Below are 27927 nucleotides of genomic sequence, written 5' to 3'. Positions count from 1 at the left end.
GACTTTCAACAGTCCAAATTATATTAACATCATAAGTGTGGCGCTTTGGTGACGGCTGCAATACAGTTACCAACAATCACCAGATAAAATGCAGATTATTAATGTAATTTCAGTAGTTTCAAGTTCCATCTGAAGAGACACAACGGATTAAAAGGAAACATGTTGTTCTCAGAAACGTCCGGATTTGGAGGAAAAAAGCATCAACCAAGCCCGACTACCTGCTGAGTGCAAAGCTGCAGACGTGCTCTGTTCATAACTGGGATAAGCCCGAGCCTCTATAAGTTAAACTTTAACAGTTTATCTGGAGACATTCGCTGTGTCACATTAAAAACACCACAGAGGGTCAACGTTTCACAAAGTTGACCCATAAACAGCTCGTTTTTACAGCTAAACTAATTAGGAACAGAGCAGTGAAACTGCAAGGACCCTATTGTATCTGTACTGTTTCTTATTATTAAAAAAAAAGTCTCTTGCCGCCATGGTCCCACGTCCACAGGAAGGCGGCCATTTTGGATGGAAGGTGCGTTTTGGTGCCATTTTTGACCGATTCCACGCCATGCATAAGATCAAACTCCTCCTACAGATATAATGCTACAGGCTTCAAACTTGGCCAGGTTACTTTTAAGACATGGAGGGAAAAATTCATGGAGAAACTTTTTCAAAACTTAAAGGGCGTAGCCATGGCGACGCCTCAAAGTTCGATGACTCGCCACAAAGAATTAAGTCGCTTATAACTCCCACATACATTATCCAATCTGTCCCAAACTTCATACGGTGAATGCTGGAACCAGCCTGAACGCGCACATATTATCATAGTGGCATCCACCTATAGCGCCACCTGCTGGTGGTTGGAAACGTCTTTTTTTTTCACACCTTGCATTTGATCGAACTCCTCCTACAGATTTCATGCTACAAGCTTCACACTTGGCCAGGTTACTCTTAAGACATGGGGGGAAAGAATCATGGAGAAACTTTCCCAAACTCTGAACGGTGTGGGCGTGGCCAGGCGGTGAAAATCGTGTGATGGCATTTGTGATTTGAAAGCCTGACGACCTCGTACGTATGTAAAGGGTATCGTGTGTGGGCGGAGCAAAATGGCTCAGTGGCGCCCCCAAGAAATTGAAAAAAAACCTCTGCATTGGGGTTATTACGTGCTCGTACGTACGCAGAGGGTATCGTGCGTGTGGGCAGAGCTGCGTGACTACGGCGTCCAGCGCATCCCCCAACGTGCGCACATCTCGGTCCCGCATACAGCTGCTCGCAGCTTTCTAGTTATAAAATGTGATGCTGCTCCACAGAATCTCACCGAATCAGGAAGACGTTGGATAAAGGCCATCAGAAGCCTCAAAGCGAACACTTTTCAGGCTGACAGATGAGCTGTAGGGTGATCAGGAAGTGATTTAGTGCGACTTTAAGTTGAATATCTGCTTAAGTTCAAGCTTGAAACTGACGCTCTGCTCTCTCTGGGAGCGTTCCAGCTCGCACATTTCCACCGACGGATGATTGCGGTCTGCCTGAGCTGAAACCATCGAGCTGCTTTAACGAGCTGGTGGGAAAAGTTGTGGTGCGGGACGTCCAACTTGGCCGATAATCCACGTCACATTCCTGCGCGACTGCTGGAAAATCAAACACAGCAGTGAACCGGCGAACGCATCCAGAGAAGCTGCAGCTTCACTGGACAGACATTATGTCTGCTGATGCACCGCGTCTGTGACCGATCGAGTTCAAACTGTTTCCAACGCAAATTCGGTCGTTTTCTGTCAAATTCTAGTTTCACGTTTCTTAATTCCAGTGGAACAGATTCCTTTCATCTTTGTTGATTTGGGACACAGATGGTTGAGGTTTTTTGGGAACTGATTGATGCATTGATCCAAATGTCAACTGACAATCCCACAAATAAAGAAAGCAGCTGCTCTAAAGTAAGAGCTTGGGATTGAATTTCCATTTCCTGGAGCAGATAATTGAGCAGAATCGGGATGAATTGATCCAAGCTGAGAGCAAACGGAGGCTCAGCAGGATCAGATGTTTCTGGGACGCATCTTCAGGTTCAAGGACATCGCTGTGTGGACAAAACTGAGCCAAACCGTCTGAAAACCTTTGGATTCCCCTGACAAACATCTCCATGAACGCGGACCGGTCGCTCTGAAGGTTGCTCTGACGCTCAGAGGTTTGGAACCGTCCTTTTTCTTTGTGTTTTCTGCAGTAAACTCACAGCATAATCGCTGTTATTCTCATCCTCCTGCACCAGTTATAAGCTTTCTTCTGCAGTAACTTTCAAACTGTGTCCGTTCTTGCATTTTCTAGATCTCCAGCTGGTAAAATGTTCAAATAGAATAATTTAAAACCTTTTTTCTTGTGTTTTCTGCAGTAAACTGACAACATAATCGCTGTTATTCTCATCCTTTCTTCTCCAGTAACTTTCAAACTGTGTCTGTTCTTGCATTTTCTAGATATCCAGCTGGTAAAATGTTAAAATAAAATCATAATTTAAAACCTTTTTTCCTTTTTTTTTTTTTAAAACATTTTACAGTCTGGACAGAAAACAAACGTAGACATCTGCCTATAAGCCACCTGACTGGTTTAAATTATTTTCATGTATGTTGTCTTTATTTGGTACAAAGAACGTTTGAAACAGCCAAAGATGCAACTGGAAGAAGAAAACTGCCCAACATATCCCACGAGGACACATGCTGCACGTTAACTCTGCGCATTAATTAGTCTTTTCCATGAAAAGCATGCAGCTGTGGCCGTGCGCTGGTAACCTGACGACCAATCAGAGAGCTGCTCAGGCGCTAGCTTCCGTTAGCTTCCATGAACATGCTAATTCTGCATGGACTGAGTGAAACGGTCTCCATCTGAGCTCAACTGTTTGGTTCAGGTTTGTTCAGCCAGATTACTGAAAGGTTCTGTCAGTATGCTGAACCCGACCTGAACCAACTGCCTGACCTATTCAGCGGCTTCAAACGGTCGTAAATTAGATGAAAGTGTGAAGTATTTACCAAGTGAAGCCTGAGGCGGAAGTGGACAAAGCATCAGCTTCCCTCTGCAAACAGCGAATCTTTTTCAGAGCCACACGCTCTGCTATGTTTTTAGGATTCTCAGTCAGCCACACTGGAAAAAATCAAAGTCTTACCAAGTATATTTGTCTCATTTCTAGTCAAAATATCTCATTACACTTAATATGAGACACAACTGCCTTCACTGGAAAAAATGCCCCTCAAAAATAAGTAAAAAAACAACAAATAAAAGACGTTTTTGCTTGAAATAAGCAAAAAAATCTGCCAATGGAACTAGTGAAAATCGGCTTGTAAAGATTTCTTGAAATAAAATGTGATATTTAGGACTTTTGAGATAAAAGTGATCTTGAAATTAGCTTAAAAACCTCTTCAAATGAAAAAAAAAAGCTTGTTTCATATGATATGTGACTCAAAACAATTTGTTTTCAAGACTTTTTCACTTAACAAGATATTCCAGATGTATTGTCTTCAAACAAGTCCCTATATCTGGCTGAAATGGTGCTTGTTAGGCAGCTGTGTCTTATATTAAGTGTAATGAGATACTCAATGAGACAAATATACTTGGTAAGATTTAGATTTTTTCCAGTGTACTAAGTACTATTTCAGCCAGATATAGGGACTTGTTAGAAGACAATACATCTGGAATATCTTGTTAAGTGAAAAAGTCTTGGAAACAAATTGTTTTGAGTCACATATCATATGAAACAAGCTTTTTTTTTCATTTGAAGAGGTTTTTAAGCTAATTTCAAGATCACTTTTATCTCAAAAGTCCTAAATATCACATCTTATTTCAAGAAATCTTGACAAGCCAATTTTCACTAGTTCCATTGGCAGATTTTTTTGCTTATTTCAAGCAAAAACCTCTTTTATTTGTTGTTTTTTTACTTATTTTTGGAGGGGCATTTTTTCCAGTGTTGCAGGAGGCTCTTTGTTTGACTCCATTAAACACCGAAACAATCAACGGCACCGACGCGCTCCAGATGCCAGAGTGTTTTGGTGCATCGTGCACGTCTTCCTGTCTCCCTCCTGCATGCATATTGCATATTCCGTGCACGCTCTGTGGCAGAGAGCGCAGGCTGCAGCCGACCCTCCCTTTTACTGGCTGCTCGTAATTCAGGAATTCACTCTCTTGTTGAACGAGCTGTAAATCACGGGAGATAAGGCCTGCTTTAAATTGCCATTATATAAATATCATGTATCCCCTGCACTTATGTTGAAGATGCAGATGAAAGAGCAGGGGGGGGGGGGGGGGGGGCTGCCGGGTCGGCCCACTGTGGGGTCCGTGGCGTTAAACTAAGTGGAGCTGATGGAAACTCGGCTTGATTTCAGACCAGCCGGATTGTGATCACACGAGTGCCAATAAAAGCACGAAAGGATGGAAAAAAGATGCGTTTTCAAAGACGGGGAGGTTAAGAGTCAACCAAATGAATGTTCACCAAAGCAACTGGGATCCAGGTTTCTGTTCCTGGGGGGCAGGAATGCATCTGAAACACACCCCAGAGATGATTACACTGGAAAAAATCTAAGTCTTACCAAGTATATTGGTCTCATTTCTAGTCAAAATGTCTGCCTAACAAGCACTATTTCAGCCAGATATAGGGACTTGTTTGAAGACAATACATCTGGAATATCTTGTTAAATGAAAAAGTCTTGAAAACAAATTGTTTTGAGTCACATTTCACATGAAACAAGCTTTTTTTTTTTACATTTGAAGAGGTTTTTAAGCTAATTTCAAGATCACTTTTATCTCAAAAGTCCTAAATATCACATTTTATTTCAATAAAATCTTGACAAGCAGATTTTCACTCGTTCCATTGGCAGATTTTTTTGCTTATTTCAAGCAAAAACGTCTTTTATTTGTTGTTTTTCTTACTTATTTTTGGAGGGGCATTTTGTCCAGTGTACCGAGAGGTTCAGCCTACAGGAGGACAAACACCTCGACCTCAAACAACTGAGAGCTTCATGTCTCGTTCATTCTGTTCTACTGAGACTGACAAACACATGCATCTCACTGGGAGAAGAGACTTATTTCTTACTATTTAGACTTATTAAAAAGGCAAAAAGAAGCGTCTTATGGGTGGAAAACATCAAGTTTCCGGACAATGAAGCAAACTGGGCTGATTCTTCCATGAGAAATCTGTGAAATGAACCAACTATGAGGGAGTTATATGACCATTAATGCCTGGAACAACAGACTATAACAGATCCCAGACGGCTGTGAGATAAGCAGCATTTTATATCTGTTTATAGCGGTTTTCTGTTGGGCTTCAAGCTTGTATTGAGACCCAAACTGTGCATTAATTCTAACCCCAACCATCTACTTTTAACACCCAAACTCTTAACCCAGCAGCTTCCTACACCCTGAAGGACACGGGCTTGTTTTCCATCCCTTTCATTTCCTTTAATCCGGCTTTATAAGTCCCTTCTTCAGTATTTTATTCATTACATTTACATGAATCATATGAAACAAATTAACTTTTACTTTTAATTGACTTTGACCACTGACCCAATCACTTGTAATTACAGATCTAAAAGGCCAGAAATGTGGAGGCGATATGTCGACACGGCGGCCCTCAGATGTGGTTCAACACTGGAAAAAATCTAAATCTTACCAAGTATATTTGTCTCGTTGAGTATCTCATTACACTTAATATAAGACACAACTGCCTAACAAGTACTATTTCAGCCAGATATAGAGACTTGTTTTAATACAATACATCTGGAAGATCTTGTTAAATGAAAAAAGTCTTGAAAACAAATTGATTTGAGTCATATTTCACATGAAACAAGCTTTTTTTTTTACATTTGAAGAGGTTTTTAAGCTAATTTCAAGATCACTTTTATCTCAAAAGTCCCAAATATCACATCTTATTTCAAGAAATCTTGAAAAGCCGATTTTCACTAGTTCCATTGGCAGATTTATTTTGCTTATTTCAAGCAAAAGCGTCTTTTATTTGTTGTTTTTCTTACTTATTTTTGGAGGGGCATTTTTTCCAGTGCACAACCCCGGAGTGTTAGCCGTTAGCCGTTAGCTCCAGTCTTAATTCAAGTCGAGTCGGCTTTGAAGGCGGGAAAGAAGCTTTTGTTTTTGCAAACAACTTCGAAGCAAACTCTTTCATGTTTGATTTATGATTTCAGCCACAGCTCTAACAGCTAATTACGCTGTAATAAGTCCCACCAACTGGAAACAAACCCAGAAAAGTCTCTGTGGTGAACTGGAATTAAACGTCATGTGTGCAACTGTTAGGCTGATCTGAAATGCAAAATAAAATCCATTATCCTTGTTTTCTGCAGCCTCAGATCCTCCTCAGGAGGTTAAATGCACTACATCCGACACCCGGAACCTTTGACCTTTAGGGGTGCGTTTGAAGGTGGGATCTCACCTCCAGGGTGGGTCCTCCAGCCACCGTCATGTAGGTGACGCGATACGTGTCCACGTCGCCGTCAGGAGCCGTCCAGGTGGCCCGGAAGGAGTAGTGGGTCACCTCTGATGTCACCAGGTTGCTCGGCTCCTTCAGTCCGGTGTCTAAAACAGTAAAAAAAAAAAGACAGTTTTTAACCTCATACCTGATTGTCCGACCTAAAAACATCATGTGTTAATATTTTTTTCTGCTTTTTTTTCCATAGACCTTTTATTCCACTTCAGTTCTGATTATAACTACCAAGTTTTCAATTATTTTCAAAAATGTAACCCTTTAAATACTGGTTTATATGATGTAAACGCCAATTTCTGTAAAAAAAAAAAAAAAAAAAAAGCAAAACAAAAACTGTTATATTTTCAAAATATGGAATGCAAAGTGGAATTGTTGAGTGGGGATAATTATGGTCTGGGATATGTCAATGATTAGCAACAACATTGATTTTTAGCGATTTTTAATTTTTTTGCTATGTCTAATTTAAAAAAAACTCCTTAATTTCTGAAAAGGGACATTTTTGTCCCCTTTTAAAATGACCTAAAAACATAATTTATTCATATTTTTCTCTACTTTTTTTCTGGTCATGATCAGAACTGAAGTGGAAGAAAAGATTTATGAAAAAAAAAAGTGGAAAAAAATATTAACAAATGGTATTTTGGGGATCATTTTAGAAGGGGACAAAAATGGCCCTTTTCAGAAATTAAGGAGTTTTTTTGGGGGTTTTTTAAAATCAGGCATAACAAAAAAATTAAAAATCCCTAAAAATCAATGTTGTTGCTAATCATTGACCTATCCCAGACCATAATTATCCCCCCTCAATAATTCCACTTTGCATTCCATATTTTGAAAATATTGGCACCTAAAGGCTTAAAATTTGGGCTAAAACGTTCAAATTGGCATCTAAAGGGTTAATTTTTTTTACATAATTGAAAACTTGGTGTTTATGATCAGAACTGAAGTGGAAGAAAAGATTTATGAAAAAAAAAGTGGAAAAAATATTAATATATGATCTTTTTAGGTTGTTTTAAAAGGGGACAAAAATGTCCCTATTCAGAAATTAAGGAGTTTTTTTTCTACACAATGAAAAATTGCATTGTATATGATGTGTTTTTGAAATTAAAAAAAATAGTCAAAAAATGCACAACTGGACCAAATATGACGAGTTACACTGTCTACAGTGTGAAATTAGAGGAGAAAGTACACCCCAAGTGGAGAAAAATGTCCCCCATCAGGGATTAGGGTTAATGCAGTTTGTTTCGGTATTTCATCTCATCTGTGAGCGCTTTAGTTTAAAAACTTTTCTGTGAATCGTCTGGCATCAGATGCTTGGATCCGTGTCGCAGCATCCTCTGATTGATCTGAAATGCTGAAGCTTGTCATGAGAATTAAGTTCTGAATTTGTACAAATTTATCTCTGCACTTATTCTAACTTTTATCCTTCCAGACACGTCAGGCTCTGCTTCTTCTTTTCTTCTAATTTAAGAGTGGAACGGATTTAAGAGCAACAAAAAACCGGGCACACTTCATCACTCACACAGCTGTACCAGCAAAGCATCATTTCGCTGATATTTCTTCAACTTGGACGACATGTTTATATGTCGTGCTTTGTAAGTCGAACAACTTTCACCCTCCAGGACCTTTAAGAGCAGCTCAAAGCCGGCAGTAAAAACCTAAAAATTTATGGTTGTCAGGCTTTAAAACTGCGGTTTTGTAAATTCCAGAAAAGCAAAACTTTCTGAAGCTGCAAAGTTTCCATCAGACTTTCTTTCACTTCCCAGTAATTACTAAAAGGTGTAAATTTGACTCAGAGCTATTTAAAGTCTGCAAACATTCTCTTCTTTTAAACATCAGGTGCAAACATCTGGACCATTTCATTAAGTTTGGGCATTTCAGAGCAGAAAATGGGAAGAAATGTTCATCACAAACATCTAGTTAATAAGAATTAATAAGCATAGTAACCATCTATGTTTACTTTTTATTATAAATAATTATTTATCCACTCTTACGCAACATAAGATCACGAGAAAATGTTGTAAATTTGATCAATTTGATTGATAAATTTGTAGATTTTTTAAACTCTTTTCCTACCTGGGCCTTTGACGCTGTTGCACAGATTTACGGTGAGTTCGTCGACGATGTCGAGCAGGAAGCGGAAATCTTCAACGTTGTACATGTGGATCTCGTCGGGGTCCGAGGCGATGGACCTCAGCTCGTTCTCGTCGGCGTTCTTCACACCTGGGGGGAAAGCGCACGATCAGAGCACGCATCCGAACGACGAGGACGAACAGTCTGTCGCCGCGTCACTCACCGATGGCGTAGAGCTCGATGTTGCTGTCTCTCAGCTTCTGGGAGTTGAAGATGATTTCGTCTTGAGACTTTCCGTCGGTGATCAGGACTCCGATTTTGCGGGAGCTGGGACGCATCCCCACGTTGGCCTTGAAGTTGTTCTGGAGGATGTAGCTCAGGGCCATTCCTGAGGAGAGTAAAGGCCGTTATAATGAGAGAATATCTCTAGATAATAAGAGAATATCTCTAAATAATAAGAGAATATCTCTAGATAATGAGAGAATATCTCTAGAAAATAAGATAATATCTCTAAATAATAAGAGAATATCTCTAGATAATGAGAGAATATCTCTAGATAATGAGAGAATATCTCTAGATAATAAGAGAATATCTCTATATAATAAGAGAATATCTCTAGATAATGAGAGAATATCTCTAGATAATGAGAGAATATCTCTAGATAATGAGAGAATATCTCTAGATAATAAGAGAATATCTCTAGATAATGAGAGAATATCTCTAGATAATGAGAGAATATCTCTAGATAATAAGAGAATATCTCTAGATAATGAGAGAATATCTCTATATAATGAGAGAATATCTCAAGATAATGAGAGAATATCTCTAGATAATAAGAGAATATCTCAAGATAATGAGAGAATATCTCTAGAAAATAAGATAATATCTCTAGATAATAAGAGAATATCTCTAGATAATGAGAGAATATCTCTAGATAATAAGAGAATATCTCTAGATAATAAGAGAATATCTCTAGATAATAAGAGAATATCTCAATATAATGAGAGAATATCTCTAGATAATGAGAGAATATCTCTAGATAATGAGAGAATATCTCTAGATAATGAGAGAATATCTCTAGATAAGAGAATATCTTTATATAATGAGAGAATATCTCTATATAATGAGAGAATATCTCTAGATAATAAGAGAATATCTCTAGATAATAAGAGAATATCTTTATATAATGAGAGAATATCTCTAGATAATGAGAGAATATCTCTAGATAATGAGAGAATATCTCAATATAATGAGAGAATATCTCTATATAATAAGAAAATATCTCTAGATAATGAGAGAATATCTCTAGATAATAAGAGAATATCTCTAGATAAGAGAATATCTCTAGAAAATAAGATAATATCTCTAAATAATAAGAGAATATCTCTAGATAAGAGAATATCTCTAGAAAATAAGATAATATCTCTAAATAATAAGAGAATATCTCTAGATAATGAGAGAATATCTCTAGATAATGAGAGAATATCTCTAGATAATGAGAGAATATCTCTATATAATAAGAGAATATCTCTAGATAATAAGAGAATATCTCTAGATAATGAGAGAATATCTCTAGATAATAAGAGAATATCTCTAGATAATAAGAGAATATCTCTAGATAATAAGAGAATATCTCAATATAATGAGAGAATATCTCTAGATAATGAGAGAATATCTCTAGATAATGAGAGAATATCTCTAGATAATGAGAGAATATCTCTAGATAATAAGAGAATATCTTTATATAATGAGAGAATATCTCTATATAATGAGAGAATATCTCTAGATAATAAGAGAATATCTCTAGATAATAAGAGAATATCTCTAGATAATAAGAGAATATCTCTAGATAAGAGAATATCTCTAGATAAGAGAATATCTCAATATAATGAGAGAATATCTCTAGATAATGAGAGAATATCTCTAGATAATGAGAGAATATCTCTAGATAATGAGAGAATATCTCAAGATAATGAGAGAATATCTCTAGAAAATAAGATAATATCTCTAGATAATGAGAGAATATCTCTAGATAATAAGAGAATATCTCTATATAATAAGAGAATATCTCTAGATAATAAGAGAATATCTCTAGATAATGAGAGAATATCTCTAGATAATAAGAGAATATCTCAATATAATGAGAGAATATCTCTAGATAATGAGAGAATATCTCTAGATAAGAGAATATCTCTAGATAATAAGAGAATATCTCTAGATAAGAGAATATCTCAATATAATGAGAGAATATCTCAATATAATGAGAGAATATCTCTAGATAATGAGAGAATATCTCTAGATAAGAGAATATCTCTAGATAATGAGAGAATATCTCTAGATAATGAGAGAATATCTCTAGATAATGAGAGAATATTTCTAGATAAGAGAATATCTCTAGATAATAATAGAATATCTCTAGATAAGAGAATATCTCTAGATAATGAGAGAATATCTCTAGATAATGAGAGAATATCTATGTAATGAGAGAATATCTCTAGATAAGAGAATATCTCTAGATAATGAGAGAATATCTCTAGATAATGAGAGAATATCTCTAGATAAGAGAATATCTCTAGATAATAAGAGAATATCTCTAGATAATGAGATAATACCTCTAGATAATGAGAGAATATCTCTAGATAATGAGAGAATATCTCTAGATAATGAGAGAATATCTCAATATAATGAGAGAATATCTCTAGATAATGAGAGAATATCTCTAGATAAGAGAATATCTCTAGATAATAAGAGAATATCTCTAGATAAGAGAATATCTCAATATAATGAGAGAATATCTCTAGATAATGAGAGAATATCTCAATATAATGAGAGAATATCTCTAGATAATAAGAGAATATCTCTAGATAATGAGAGAATATCTCTAGATAAGAGAATATCTCTAGATAATGAGAGAATATCTCTAGATAATGAGAGAATATCTCTAGATAAGAGAATATCTCTAGATAATAAGAGAATATCTCTAGATAATAAGAGAATATCTCTATATAATGAGAGAATATCTCTAGATAATGAGAGAATATCTCTAGATAATGAGAGAATATCTCTAGATAATAAGAGAATATCTAGATAATAAGAGAATATCTCTAGATAATGAGAGAATATCTCTAGATAATGAGAGAATATCTCTAGATAATGAGAGAATATCTCTAGATAATGAGAGAATATCTCTAGATAATGAGAGAATATCTCTAGATAATAAGAGAATATCTCTATATAATGAGAGAATATCTCTATATAATAAGAGAATATCTCTAGATAATAAGAGAATATCTCTAGATAATGAGAGAATATCTCTATATAATGAGAGAATATCTCTAGATAATGAGAGAATATCTCTAAATAAGAGAATATCTCTATATAATAAGAGAATATCTCTAGATAATGAGAGAATATCTCTAGATAATAAGAGAATATCTCTATAAAATGAGAGAATATCTCTAGATAAGAGAATATCTCTATATAATGAGAGAATATCTCTAGATAATAAGTGAATATCTCAATATAATGAGAGAATATCTCTAGATAAGAGAATATCTCTAGATAAGAGAATATCTCAATATAATGAGAGAATATCTCTAGATAATAAGAGAATATCTCTAGATAATGAGAGAATATCTCAATATAATGAGAGAATATCTCTAGATAATAAGAGAATATCTCTAGATAATGAGAGAATATCTCTAGATAATGAGAGAATATCTCTAGATAACGAGAGATTTTATCTATTGTTCTTATTTCTTTCTTTTTTGTTTAAATTTTAAATTGTGCTTTTTATTTCTACTGTTTTAATGTCTCTAAAGCACCTTGCCTTGCCCATGAGCAGGCCATCAGGTCAGGGATTCACTCACCCGTCATGGTGTTTCCTCCTTTGTACGGCAGGCTGGCGACCGCATTCAGCAGAGACTCTTTGGTGGGGTGAGCGTTGAGGTGCCATTCGGTCTTTGGGTCTCCGCTGTACTGAGCCAGACCTGCAGAAAAAAAGTCAGCCACGTATTCAACTAAGGACGTGCCGACTCTGATCAGCCAGAAACAAACACAGAAGAAGGTCACACAGCCGTAAATACTGAACTCCACGTGGTTAAAGGGATTCAGCTCTTAACGCTTTAACCTTCCATGGTGTTCAACAGCAGTTACTGTCATCTAGGGCTGGGCGAGTTAACTCGTTATTATCGCGTTAACTCATTAGTTATTTAACGCCGATAATTATTTTATCGCGCATTAATGCAGGTTTTATTATATATTTTATTATTGTAAAAGGCTGTTGCTTACAGGCTTTTATTTTATAAAAGTCTGTTGCTCACATGCTTTTATTTTGTAAAAGTCTGCTGCTGTGGAACAGGAAAAGAAAGTAATCGGCGGATCCACCAAACATGGAGAAGGGTACGGAACTTTTACTCGGCCATTTTCATGTTAAAGTTCTTCCAGACGGCGGAGTCGACAGAACCAAAGTCATCTGTAAACACTGCCAAGTTGAATTGTCTTCTCAGCGTAGTAGTTCCAGTCTAAAATATCACTTAAAGGCAAAACACACAACTGATAGCAGCAAGTCATTCAAGGAAACAGACAGTGGAGCGAGGCTTCTACATAAAAACTACAGAAAGATGCTGATGTTAAAAGTGTGTTTGCACAACAAATGTTATGGCACTTTCATTCATATGGCAGCACATTTAAAATAAAGCTAAATGCTAAAAGCTATACACTACTTTTGGATTCATTTTTGGATTCTGCATACAAATGCGATTAATCGTGATTAATCAGGGAAATCATGAGATTAGACTAAAATTTTTAATAACAGTTAACTTGTTTTTATCGCGTTAACGCGTTAATTATTTAACACCGATAAATATTTTATCACGCATTAATGCATGTTTTATTTTATTATTGTAAAAGTCTGTTGCTCACAGGCTTTTATTTTGTAAAAGTCTGTTGCTCACAGGCTTTTATTTTGTAAAAGTCTGCTGCTGTGGAACAGGAAAAGAAAGTAATCGGCGGATCCACCAAACATGGAGAAGGGTACGGAACTTTTACTCGGCCATTGTCATTTTAAAGTTTAAAGTAAATGCTAAAAGCTATACACTACTTTTGGATTAATTTTTGGATTTTGCGTACAATTGCAATTAATCGTGATTAATCAGGGAAAATCAAGTGATTAGTTAGATTAAAAATGTTAATCGTTGCCCAGCCCAACAGTCATCAGTCTTTGTGGTGATGTCATAGCTGCTTCATTTTAAAATGCAACTAGATGCTGAAGTTTTGGGTGGAAATATTACCAATCTGCACTCTGTCCGGCCCGATGTCGAACACGGTGACCATGCGGGCGATGAAGTTGCGGATGGTTTTGAAGTTGATTCGGCCGATGCTCCAGGAGCCGTCGACCAGCAGCACGATGTCGGCCTGCGCACTGGTCCTGCACTGAGTGTCTGCGGAGAGGCGGCGACGGGGGGGGGGGGCAGGAGGTTAGAGAGACACCGGGAACACAGTGTCCGTAATTCACCGTTTGTGTGTAAAATAAAAAGTGAGAGGAAGCATCAGGAAGACAAAGAGTGAGAAGCCACAGTTATGGGACGTTTACACAGCATTTTACAAAGTATTCCGTCACACAGGTAATTCACACTCAGAACACATTAGCACAGCAGCTTTGTCTTCAGGGGGTTCATTTCCCGCCTTTCTCCTCCATCTCAGCGGGTCCTTTGGGTTTTATAGGCAGCAGCGAATCAGCCGGTCGGCCTGCTTAGCCCCTCCTCCAGCAGCCAGTGTCTGAAACATCCATTCCTGCTCCGGGCATCTGAGGACTGAAAACACTGATCTGTGCAACTGCAAACAGGTTAGGAGACAGTTTAGCAGACTAATGCTAAGCTTAATGCCACCACTGATCAATATCTACTTTTGAATGGCTAAAGCAGCTTATGGCAGGTAGAAGCAGGGCCTCGGGGTGACTTCTGGGTTTTAATAGAGATATTCAGATATTTAAGGGGGTATCATTAAAGGTCAGAAAGTCAAAGGGTGTCTGGTATCTTTTAATTTAACTAAACTGTTGCTTGTTTTTCAATTAATTTCAATTATTTTATTTGTTTCTCTTTATATTCTTTTATGTATTTTAATGCTTCTTCCACTCCCTGCTGCAATGCTTTTATTTTATGTAAAGCACTTTGAATTGTTTGTACATGAAATGTGCTATACAAATAAATTTGATTTGATTTGATTTTTTGATTTGCTCACAGAGACTTTCAGTAGCCAGAGAAGATGTATGAATATTAGTGTCAACACTACATCATTCGTTTGTAAAAGTCATGTAATTCAACTCCAGATGAGATGGTGGAAAAACATGATGGAAGCAGCTCAGAGCAGCTTTTTTCTAATCATAATCATCCGCACCGAGTTCCAAGCTGCGATCCCAGAGCGACAGCGGCATCGACTCCTGCTGACAACGAATAATTCAACATTCTGGCTCGCGGCAGTCGGCTCGATGCTTCGCTTAAAAGAGGCTTGGATCAGAGTGTCTGGTCTGCTCTCCGAGGCTGCTAACGGAGAGCAGTGTGTGGTGCGATAAGGAGTTATCAGCTTTTACCAGAAGAATCGAGAGGAGGAGGTTCGGGATCCTCGGTGAGGGTCGTCTTCTCCTCTCCTGCGAGAGGCAAACTCACGCCTCCATCGAACATCCCAAACACAGCAACAGAGTACTTTGTTCCTGCCCTGAGAAGAAAGGAAAGGACATCAGTCGTGGCAAGTACTTTAATCAGCGCCTAATCTCTGTTCTGGGTCCTTTATCTTTGAATGTAGCGCTCAGGCCAGGGACATGAGCTGAGGTTTGTACATTAGACGTGAGTTATGGGTCTAATTTCAGACCATTTCCTCCTGCAATGCCAGATAACTATGTGATAACTTTATGTAACATCCCTTAACTTTGTAGTAGTTACTAAACTAGCTCACCTCCAACGGTAGCCTAAGAGACGGTGACCAGTCTTTGGCTGTGTTCGAAACCGCATGCTTCTCCTACTACTCCTACTAACTTTCTGAGTTAGTATGCGAGTTTGAGTAAGCAGAAGTTCCCGGATGCATACTAGATTCTCCTAAATGTTGGGTATGCATCATGAGGTTACTACTCATACTCAAACTACCCAAGATGCAACGTAACGTGACGTCGCCGATCGTCATTTCCTGTCAAAACGGCAGTTTCAAGCTAGCTACAACGAGGGTAGGTTCACTTCCTGTTTTCAAAACAAAAGCACCAATTGTATGGTAATGGCTTTCCCTATGATAAAAGGCAACGGGCATTTTATTTTGTGAAAATAACAGGAAGTGCGTTGCTCACTGCGGCTAGCTTTAGTAGCGCTGAATTCGTGGGAACAAAATTATAAACAGCCGGTATTTTGTCAGGTTTTCAACACGTTGGGGATCTAAACGACTACTTTCTCACCTGAAAATGTTTCAAATGTTGCTAAAGTTTACAGAGTTTAGAGCTTAAGAGAAATCAGCTTCAGGCCGGCTGATTTCGGCTCGGGCAGGAGCAAAATGCATTGTGGGTAAACGCTCTGTATACTGTCTGATCGATGAGTATGCAGTATGGATGTATGTAGTATGTAGTATGGAGTATGCAGTATGGAAGTATGCAGTATGGAAGTATGCAGTATGCAGTATGTAGTATGTAGTATGTTGTATGGAGTATGTAGTATGTAGTATGGAGTATGGAGTACGTAGTATGGAGTATGGAGTATGCAGTATGTAGTATGTAGTATGTAGTATGTTGTATGGAGTACGTAGTATGGAGTATGGAGTATGCAGTATGGAAGTATGTAGTATGTAGTATGCAGTATGGAAGTATGCAGTATGCAGTATGTAGTATGTAGTATGCAGTATGGAAGTATGGAGTATGTAGTATGCAGTATGGAAGTATGGAGTATGTAGTATGCAGTATGGAAGTATGGAGTATGTAGTATGCAGTATGGAAGTATGGAGTATGTAGTATGCAGTATGGAAGTATGCAGTATGCAGTATGCAGTATGTAGTATGTAGTATGCAGTATGGAAGTATGTAGTATGTAGTATGTAGTATGCAGTATGGAAGTATGTAGTATGTAGTATGGAAGTATGCAGTATGCAGTATGCAGTATGTAGTATGGAGTATGCAGTATGGAAGTATGTAGTATGTAGTATGCAGTATGGAAGTATGCAGTATGGAAGTATGCAGTATGGAAGTATGCAGTATGCTGTTTCGAACACAGCTTTAGATCATACATTATCTGTAAGCGTATTTAACCAACAGATCTGCTGCCCACAACACGTCTGATCTTCGCACCGCTAGCCGTGGAAAAATTAACTTGAACGAAACTCTCCAGCTTACCTGAGTTCCTCCAGAACGACCGTGCTGTCGTACGGGCCGACCTGGAGCTCCCTCAGGTCGATATCATTTCCTGTGGGGTGAAAGGTCACTTTGTAGCCCCTAACGGCCCCTGGCGCCGCATCCCAGGAGACCCTGAAACTGGTCTTGGTGGGCTCCGAGGTCTGCAGGTTCCTGGGAGGCTTGTAGGGCGACACTGCAGTAAAAAAAGAAGCCAGCGGGAACTTCAGGACAAACTCGTTCCAGGAACGAACTCGACACGACTCCAAGGTTTAAAAAGAACAGCCGCACCACATTCAAGTCAGCTTTTCATTAGTCCATAATACAATTCCTTGAAGTTGGCGTCAATCATTAAAGAAGCCCAGTGTCATGCCGTGTGTTAGTACTGCTAGCGTGTGACTGAGCGTGTGTTTCGTGGGGATTTTAGACTGTGGTGTGAGAATACTCATCTTAACAAGCCGTTTAAACTTCACTCAGTTCCTGAACAAAACTTCTGTCCAACAATGAAAAACCAAATCTGAAACTTCAGCGACAGAATATCATCGTTTCCATAGCAGCACGACTCGTAGTCACGTTTCTCTGGAAACAAAAAGTATCAAAAGAGCTATTTTTCCTTTTCTTTTGTAACTTTAAGAGTTAACGTCCATCAACAGAAGAATTCCTCTGTTCTTCGGATCAGAATGAAGCCTACAACTTCTTCATTGATCATTCATTCAAATCAGTCCCGAAAAGTTTAATCTTGGTGAGTCTGTGCGGAGAAAAAGAACCACAGACTGCAAAAGCTCAGGTGTTAAAGTTAAACAGAACCAACGGGGCGTTATCGCTTCAGGCCTGAACTGATTCACAAACTAAATGTATAAAATCCGGACAGGAAAACGGATATTTATGGCTTTCTTTAGGCGTTTACAGTTCTGTACATTGACTTATCCAGTGACCAGAGTTTTGCTCCCAGACCCATTGAAACAGCAGCCTCTCTGATTTACACGTGTAACACTGAGAGAGAATATCACATCATCCACGAAGAAGGAGATTCACTCTACAAAAACCCCCCAAAATGTGAAAAACAAGTGAATAAATCCAATCGTTTCACTTGGTAAAATGTGCCATTTGGCCGTAAAGGAGCTTCTTAGATCAGGCCCCAGTTCTGTTGCTAATATGCTTAAAAAATAACATCTCTGTAAACTCTGTAAATATATAACCATTCAGATTCTGTGACATCATACCAGCATGTTGATAAGTGACCTCTAACCTCCACCTGGATCAGCAGGACTGAGCACAGCACCCCCATTTTTCTTTATTCTACACCCTAAGTTTTATCACGTGGAATACCGAGAGAGAATATCATATCATCCGCGAAGAAGGAGATTCACTCTACAAACCCCCCCCCAAAATGTGTTGGATAACAAGAGAAAAACAAGTGAATAAATCCAATCGTTTCACTTGGTAAAATGTGCCATTTGGCCGTAAAGGAGCTTCTTAGATCAGGTCCCACTGTTGCTAATATGCTTAAAAGATATACATCTCCACTCTGTAAATACACAACCAGTGAAATTCAGTGACATGACCTCTAACCTCCACCTGGATCAGCAGGACTGAGCACAGCACCCCCATTTTTCTTTATTCTACACCCTAAGTTTTATCACATGGAATACTGAGGCACTTCTGCGACTTCACAAAACTCAGAGGTGATCCATAAAAAGCAGAAATGACCTCTTTTTAAACGGCTAAATTCCAGACTGAGGGCAGGTTTGAACGCCTTGGTTAAGATGGGCATGTTTCTGCGGTGTACTGTCTCTCAGAGGGTTGAATTATGGACCAACGTACGTGTCGTTCCTACTCCTTGCCTTGCTTTTCCTTCCCCACGCTTGTAAATGGGTAGAACGGTGATGTTGTAAGTGGTCATGGGCTGCAGGCGCTTCATGATGGTGGAGGCGGCCGTCCCCGCCATCTTTAGCACCACCTCTTTGCCTCCACCGCTGGGAACGTACTTGAGCCGGTAGTTGACCACCTTGCCCGGCGCCGGAGTCCACGAGACTTTCATGGTGCGCTCCGTCTCATCGGATACGCTCAGTTTTTTAGCAGCAGCAGTAGCTGAAAACAAAGAATCCACATTTAGATAAGATTCAGATCAGTTTCTGTCCGCCTGAAACATCATCCTGGATGCATCAAAGCCCCATCAGACTGTGTTATTAAAACATGAATTCCTATTTTTGCCAAATCCCCTCTTAAGATCTCAGCAGTTATTTTGTTATCATTACGTCTGACAGCAGAGATCATCAAACTGTGAAAAACTGCTTCCTTCTAAATCTGACAGCTTCCCCACAGAGTCGCTGCCACATGAATTCTTGGCAAGAAGCAGTTCGATTTCAGTAAAACATTCTCATGATCTCTAAAAAGCATTTAGACTTAACCCTCTTCACAATGGAGGCCCTGCAGCTTGTAACATGTAAGCACATTCAGTAAAAAGTTTGTCTGCTGTCTGAAATATAGAGAATATTTAGCCAATGCTCAACCCAGTAAATCTGAGCCAACTTCTGCTTAACTGTTAGCAGACTGTTTGCAACTAAAGTTGCAGACTGATTGCAACTAAAGTTGCAGACTGTTTGCAGACTGATTGCAACTAAATTGCAGACTCTTTACAGACTGGTTGCAACTAAAGTTGCAGACTGATTGCAACTAAAGTTGCAGACTGTTTGCAGACTGATTGCAACTAAATTGCAGACTGTTTGCAGACTGATTGCAACTAAATTGCAGACCGATTGCAACTAAATTGCAGACTCTTTACAGACTGGTTGCAACTAAAGTTGCAGACTGATTTCAGACTCTTTGCAGACTGTTTGCTGACTGATTGCTGACTGATTGCAGATTGCAGTTATTTTGTTATCATTACGTCTGACAGCAGAGATCATCAAACTGTGAAAAACTGCTTCCTTCTAAATCTGACAGCTTCCCCACAGAGTCGCTGCCACATGAATTCTTGGCAAGAAGCAGTTCGATTTCAGTAAAACATTCTCATGATCTCAAAAAAGCATTTAGACTTAACCCTCTTCACAATGGAGGCCCTGCAGCTTGTAACATGTAAGCACATTCAGTAATAAGTTTGTCTGCTGTCTGAAATATAGAGAATATTAAGCCAATGCTCAACCCAGTAAATCTGAGCCAACTTCTGCTTAACTTATCTGATTGTGCTTCTGACGATGCCTTTTTAACAGAAATTATTTAGATTTTTGGTTTGTCTTGTTTGCATCCTTCAGATAAATTACACTCTGTAAAGCTGTGCATGTAACAGGTTTGGTGGAAGGATGCATGGAGGAACAATTCTTGCTGAAATGTGGTGCTTTGTCTCCACGTTGCTGTGTTTCTGGCAGCCTGGCCGGGTGGATTCGATGTCCCATGTGTGCGTCTACACTGAGGAATGTGATGACATTTTTTAGAGAGTGCCTCGTCTTTGATGTCATTGTGCCGTTCACAGGACACCCACGCTGCATCACCACTCCCATGAGTTGGATAACTTTAGAGTTACTAACAATATTCCAGTCAGACGTAAACCTAACTGTGTGTTTATTAGCGTAACTCTGACCTACAACAGCTGATAGCAAAGTGGAGAAGTTGTAAGACAATATCGCATCGCGTGGAACTCGATTTAATTCTTGGAAGTGTTCTGGACAATCAAACAACCGTGGAATATCCCATTTGTGTGCCGTCATGTTGTAAATTTTTTTTAATCTATTTTACCATTTGCAAAGGAGTTAATTGGTGAAATAGAAATGTAATGTTTGTGGAGCTAAACAGTTATTTTACAATTTCATGGTCCAAAAATCTCCCATTCTGGTGTGAAACTGTGCTACATTTCATTATTCTGTTACAGTTACAGCATCTTAAAAGTCCATCGGTGTCAAATCCTCAAAATGTCCTGATAAATATACTTTCTTACCAATAATTTCTAATAAAAACTGATTAATCCTATTTCAGTAAAAGCCTGATAACATTTTAATAACACAGGTGAACGGGGTAGAGCTTTTTCGACCGATTGCAGACTTGCAGACTCATTACAGACTGATTATAGACTCATTACAGACTGATTATAGACTCATTACAGACTGATTACAGACTAATTGCAGACTGATGGCAGACTGATGGCAGACTGATGGCAGACTGTTTGCAGACTCATTACAAACTGTTTGCAGACTGATTACAGACTGATTGCAGACTGATTACAGACTGATTTCAGACTGAGTGCAGACTCTTTGCAGACTCTTTGCAGACTGATTGCAGGATGATTGCAGACTGATTGCAGACTGATTGCAGACTCTTTGCAGACTGATTGCGGACTGATTGCAGACTATTTGCAGACTGACTACAGACTGATCACAGAATGATTGCAGACTGTTTGCAGACTCTTTGCAGACTGTTTGCAGACTGATTGCAGACTCTTTGCAGACTGTTTGCAGACTGATTGCAGACTCATTGCAGACTGATCACAGACTGATTACAGACTGATTGCAGACTCTTTGCAGACTGATTACAGACTATTTGCAGACTGTTTGCAGACTCTTTGCAGACTGTTTGCAGACTTATTACAGACTGTTTGCAGACTGATTGCAGACTGATTGAAGTCTGATTGCAGACTATTTGCAGACTGATTACAGTTTTTTGCAGACTGATTGCAGACTGTTTGCAGACTGATTGCAGACTGATTTCAGACTGATTGCAGACTATTTGCAGACTGATTGCAGACTATTTGCAGACTGATTGCAGACTGTTTGCAGACTGTTTGCAGACTGATTGCAGACTATTTGCAGACTGATTGCAGACTGTTTGCAGACTGATTGCAGACTGATTGCAGACTGTTGCAGACTGTTGGCAGACTGATTGAAGTCTGATTGCAGACTGATTGCAGACTGATTGCAGACTGATTACACACTGATTGCAGACTGATTGCAGACTCTTTGCAGACTGATTGCAGACTGATTGCAGACAGAGTGCAGACAGAGTGCAGACAGAGTGCAGACAGAGTGCAGACTGTTTGCAGACTGATTGCAGGATGATTGCACACTGATTGCACACTGATTGCACACTGATTGCACACTGATTGCACACTGATTGCACACTGATTGCACACTGATTGCAGACTGATTGCACACTGATTGCAGACTGATTGCACACTGATTGCAGACTGATTGCAGACTGATTTCAGACTGATTTCAGACTGAGTGCAGACTCTTTGCAGACTCTTTGCAGGATGATTGCAGACTGATTGCAGACTGATTGCAGAGTCTTTGCAGACTGATTACAGACTGTTTGCAGACTGATTACAGACTCTTTGCAGACTGATTGCAGACTGATTGCAGACTGATTACAGACTGTTGCAGACTGTTTGCAGACTGACTACAGACTGATCACAGACTGATTACAGACTGATTACAGACTATTTGCAGACTGATTACAGACTATTTGCAGACTATTTGCAGACTCTTTGCAGACTGTTTGCAGACTGATTACAGACTATTTGCAGACTATTTGCAGACTCTTTGCAGACTGTTTGCAGACTGATTGCAGACTCATTACAGACTTATTACAGACTGTTTGCAGACTGATTGCAGACTATTTGCAGACTGATTGCAGACTGATTGCAGACTGATTGCAGACTGATTACACACTGATTGCAGACTGATTGCAGACTCTTTGCAGACTGATTGCAGACTGATTGCAGACAGAGTGCAGACAGAGTGCAGACAGAGTGCAGACAGAGTGCAGACTGTTTGCAGACTGATTGCAGGATGATTGCACACTGATTGCACACTGATTGCACACTGATTGCACACTGATTGCACACTGATTGCACACTGATTGCACACTGATTGCACACTGATTGCAGACTGATTGCAGACTGATTGCACACTGATTGCAGACTGATTGCAGACTGATTTCAGACTGATTTCAGACTGAGTGCAGACTCTTTGCAGACTCTTTGCAGGATGATTGCAGACTGATTGCAGACTGATTGCAGAGTCTTTGCAGACTGATTACAGACTGTTTGCAGACTGATTACAGACTCTTTGCAGACTGATTGCAGACTGATTGCAGACTGATTACAGACTGTTGCAGACTGTTTGCAGACTGACTACAGACTGATCACAGACTGATTACAGACTGATTACAGACTATTTGCAGACTGATTACAGACTATTTGCAGACTATTTGCAGACTCTTTGCAGACTGTTTGCAGACTGATTACAGACTATTTGCAGACTATTTGCAGACTCTTTGCAGACTGTTTGCAGACTGATTGCAGACTCATTACAGACTTATTACAGACTGTTTGCAGACTGATTGCAGACTGATTGAAGTCTGATTGCAGACTATTTGCAGACTGATTACAGTTTTTTGCAGACTGATTGCAGACTGTTTGCAGACTGATTGCAGACTGATTGCAGACTGATTGCAGACTATTTGCAGACTATTTGCAGACTGATTGCAGACTATTTGCAGACTATTTGCAGACTATTTGCAGACTGATTGCAGACTGATTGCAGACTGTTTGCAGACTGTTTGCAGACTGATTGCAGACTGATTGCAGACTGATTGCAGACTATTTGCAGACTGATTGCAGACTGATTGCAGACTGATTGCAGACTGATTGCAGACTGATTACAGACTGTTGCAGACTGTTGCAGACTGTTGGCAGACTGATTGAAGTCTGATTGCAGACTGTTTGCAGACTGATTACAGACTGTTGGCAGACTGTTGGCAGACTGATTGAAGTCTGATTGCAGACTGATTACACACTGATTGCAGACTGATTGCAGACTCTTTGCAGACTGATTACAGACTGTTTGCAGACTGATTACAGACTGATTACAGACTGATTTCAGACAGAGTGCAGACTGTTTGCAGACTGATTGCAGGATGATTGCAGACTGATTGCACACTGATTGCAGACTGATTGCACACTGATTGCAGACTGATTGCAGACTGATTGCAGACAGAGTGCAGACAGAGTGCAGACAGAGTGCAGACTGTTTGCAGACTGTTTGCAGACTGTTTGCAGACTGATTGCAGACTGATTGCAGACTGATTACACACTGATTGCAGACTGATTACAGACTGTTTGCAGACTGATTGCAGGATGATTGCAGACTGATTGCACACTGATTGCAGACTGATTGCAGACTGATTGCAGACTGATTGCAGACTGATTGCACACTGATTGCACACTGATTGCACACTGATTGTACACTGATTGCACACTGATTGCAGACTGATTACAGACTGATTACAGACTGATTGCAGACTGATTTCAGACTGATTTCAGACTGAGTGCAGACTCTTTGCAGACTCTTTGCAGACTGATTGCAGGATGATTGCAGACTGATTGCAGACTGATTGCAGAGTCTTTGCAGACTGATTACAGACTGTTTGCAGACTGATTACAGACTCTTTGCAGACTGATTGCAGACTCTTTGCAGACTGATTGCGGACTGATTGCAGACTGTTTGCAGACTGACTACAGACTGATCACAGACTGATTACAGACTGATTACAGACTATTTGCAGACTGTTTGCAGACTGATTGCAGACTCATTACAGACTGTTTGCAGACTGTTTGCAGACTGATTGCAGACTGATTGCAGACTGATTGAAGTCTGATTGCAGACTATTTGCAGACTGATTACAGTTTTTTGCAGACTGATTGCAGACTGTTTGCAGACTGATTGCAGACTGATTGCAGACTGATTGCAGACTGATTGCAGACTATTTGCAGACTATTTGCAGACTGATTGCAGACTATTTGCAGACTATTTGCAGACTGATTGCAGACTATTTGCAGACTGATTGCAGACTGATTGCAGACTGTTTGCAGACTGATTGCAGACTGATTGCAGACTATTTGCAGACTATTTGCAGACTGATTGCAGACTGATTGCAGACTGATTGCAGACTGATTGCAGACTATTTGCAGACTGATTGCAGACTGATTGCAGACTGATTACAGACTGTTGCAGACTGTTGCAGACTGTTGGCAGACTGATTGAAGTCTGATTGCAGACTGTTTGCAGACTGTTGGCAGACTGTTGGCAGACTGATTGAAGTCTGATTGCAGACTGATTACACACTGATTGCAGACTGATTGCAGACTCTTTGCAGACTGATTACAGACTGATTACAGACTGATTTCAGACAGAGTGCAGACTGATTGCAGACTGATTGCAGGATGATTGCAGACTGATTGCAGACTGATTGCAGACAGAGTGCAGACAGAGTGCAGACAGAGTGCAGACAGAGTGCAGACTGTTTGAAGACTGTTTGCAGACTGTTTGCAGACTGATTGCAGACTGATTGCAGACTGATTACACACTGATTACACACTGATTGCAGACTGATTACAGACTGTTTGCAGACTGATTACAGACTGATTTCAGACTGATTTCAGACTGAGTGCAGACTGAGTGCAGACCTTTTGCAGACTGATTGCAGGATGATTGCAGACTGATTGCAGACTGATTGCAGAGTCTTTGCAGACTGATTGCAGACTATTTGCAGACTGATTGCAGACTGACTACAGACTGATCACAGACTGATTACAGACTGATTGCAGACTGATTTCAGACTGATTGCAGAGTCTTTGCAGACTGATTACAGACTATTTGCAGACTGTTTGCAGACTCTTTGCAGACTGATTGCAGACTCTTTGCAGACTGATTGCAGACTGATTGCAGACTCTTTGCAGACTGATTGCAGACTGATTACAGACTGATTACAGACTCTTTGCAGACTGATTACAGACTGATTGCAGACTGATTACAGACTCTTTGCAGACTGATTACAGACTGATTGCAGACTGATTACAGACTCTTTGCAGACTGATTACAGACTCTTTGCAGACTGATTACAGACTGATTGCAGACTCTTTGCAGACTGATTGCTGACTGATTACAGACTGTTTGCAGACTGATTTCAGACTGTTTGCAGACTGATTTCAGACTGTTTGCAGACTGATTTCAGACTGTTTGCAGACTCTTTGCAGACTGATTGCAGTCTAATTGCAGACTGATTACAGAGTGATTACAGACTATTTGCAGACTGATTACAGAATCTTTGCAGACTTATTGCAGACTTTTTGCAGACTGATTACAGACTGTTTGGAGAACTTACCATCTGTGGTTTCCAATCCAGTGAGCGGTTCACTGTCTTTGTAACCGTAGGCGGCGACCACAGAGACTTGGTAACGCGTCTCTGGACTCAGACCCTCAAGCACGGTGTTAGTTATATCTCCTGACACCATCTTTTCTCCAGACTCCTCAGAAAACTGCGACTTCCATCGAACTCTGTACATTTTTACGTTCCCAGGTGCTGCCGTCCAGGACGCCACGAAGCTGGTGTCGGTAACGTCACTGGTGACCAGGTTTTTAGGAGGGCCCACCTCTGAAAACCAGAAAAGGAGATATGGATATATAGTTTTTCACTTTGTTATGGGAGAATATTTCGCTGCTGCTTGTGCAAGACATGTTCAAGGAGGATGCCGAGTTATCCACACAGGCACGGAGAGGTCACGCAAACCTCACACAGACGGTTTCTAGCTGTGAGTCAACAGTGCTGAACATCACGCCGCTGAGAAGAGCAGCAGAATCTCTGTTTCCCAGAAAAACAAAAGAAAGGTCGATTCTGGTGTTCCGTGGCTTTGTGGGAAGCTTGTTAGTGAAAGAATGCAGTTTATCCAAGGGAGGAAAATCCAAACGTTTATCTGTTCCAGCATAATTAGAGACCAGCGAAGTTTGCAGCTTATGGTTTTCCAATAGGGAAAGAATTACAGACATGATCTGAACAGATAAAGATGTCCAATAAGCTGAAATATAGATATTCTCAAATGATATTATCACAAATGGAGCTTAGATGTCAAAAAATATCCTGAAAAGCCCGAATAAAGAGAATTCATTCAGCCATGTGTTTATCCAGTCAGCTCAAGCCTTTCTAACAGCAGCGAGCTGTTCATCTCTGCTGTCCACTTCATGGCCTTTTAATAGTTTCCACTTTAAAAAATAATTTGATCTGCCAGCACATTCAAATGGTTCCTTTGTTTCAGAGGGAAGATTGATCTGAAGAAAAAAAAGTAAAAGACTCGGGTAAATGTGAAAAACATTTGGGTAAGCCAGCCAGTATGACTTCACTTTGAGTTTGAAAACATCTGCTGAGATGTGGGCGGACTTTTTGGGGCTCAAACTCAAAGAGAATATCTTTAAAGTCGCACTCCAGCCCGTTATTAGTCCTTGAAATACTCATCTGGGTTCCTCAAAATTGTACAATTTGGACGTTTCTCCATGAAAATAAACTCTCCCGGCCATAAAACGGTTTGGCTTTCTTTTGGTCAGTGAATGGGGATCAATGAATATGATAATCCGACCTCTCCCACGCCTCCACCCAGCAGCAGATCAGCGTTACATTTACTTGAGTAAGTTTTTGAAAACATTATACTTCTAGGAGTAGTTTTAAATCTCTATACTTTTTACTTTTCCTTGAGTAGATGTGTGCAGCAGAAACTGTCCTCTTACTCCGCTACATTAGGCTACAATGAGCTGGTTACTTTTCTTCTTACCTCTTTGGTATTCTACGCCTCATTATTTTTATCCCCCCGCGTACGCCTCATTTTAATGTTTTATTCTGACAGAGAGAGAGACTTCCGCCAAAGGCTCTGCCACCTGACTGTGTTCCACCAATCAGACGCAGCCGTGCGGTCTGGTCACGTGACCATACTCGATCTCAGCGGCGGGACGGGTTAGCTTTAGCATTAGCAGTCGTAGCAAACAAACAAAGAAACAGATGAAAAATGTCAGAACCAACGGTGGGAAATGAAGACGCAGACGAGGCCTCATACTGAAAGCATGTTTACCTTACAAAGAGTGAGAAACAGCAGCTACATTATGTGTCTTCTGTGGCAACCAAAACAAACGCACATTTCAGCAGAAACTCAACATCTAACTTGAGGAAACGTAGCGGTAAGTTTCCTAAACTCGTTTTTCCCCCATGGATAGGTGAATGTTTGTTTTTTAGGT

General features: G+C 39.7%; 1 protein-coding gene across 2 annotated transcripts in view; it reads right to left on the bottom strand.

Annotated features, from left to right (window-relative positions):
- The window catches only part of col12a1b (collagen, type XII, alpha 1b), a 194401-nt gene that overhangs the window by 126811 nt on the left and 39663 nt on the right, over positions 1-27927 (bottom strand). For both annotated transcript variants that reach the window (XM_075459638.1, XM_075459639.1), the window contains exons 13-21: positions 26033-26302; positions 18701-18967; positions 16880-17072; positions 15108-15232; positions 13810-13959; positions 12388-12507; positions 8742-8906; positions 8522-8668; positions 6401-6543 (exon numbers count right to left, since the gene is read on the bottom strand). In XM_075459638.1, coding sequence (XP_075315753.1) covers positions 6401-6543; positions 8522-8668; positions 8742-8906; positions 12388-12507; positions 13810-13959; positions 15108-15232; positions 16880-17072; positions 18701-18967; positions 26033-26302 — 1580 coding nt within the window. The remainder of the gene's footprint in view (positions 1-6400; positions 6544-8521; positions 8669-8741; positions 8907-12387; positions 12508-13809; positions 13960-15107; positions 15233-16879; positions 17073-18700; positions 18968-26032; positions 26303-27927) is intronic.

This window comes from Odontesthes bonariensis, chromosome 24 (genome assembly GCF_027942865.1).
Source record: "Odontesthes bonariensis isolate fOdoBon6 chromosome 24, fOdoBon6.hap1, whole genome shotgun sequence".
NCBI lineage: Eukaryota > Metazoa > Chordata > Actinopteri > Atheriniformes > Atherinopsidae > Odontesthes > Odontesthes bonariensis.
The sequence above is the reverse complement of the archived record's forward strand: the minus strand, read 5'-3'. Positions and strand labels throughout refer to the sequence as shown.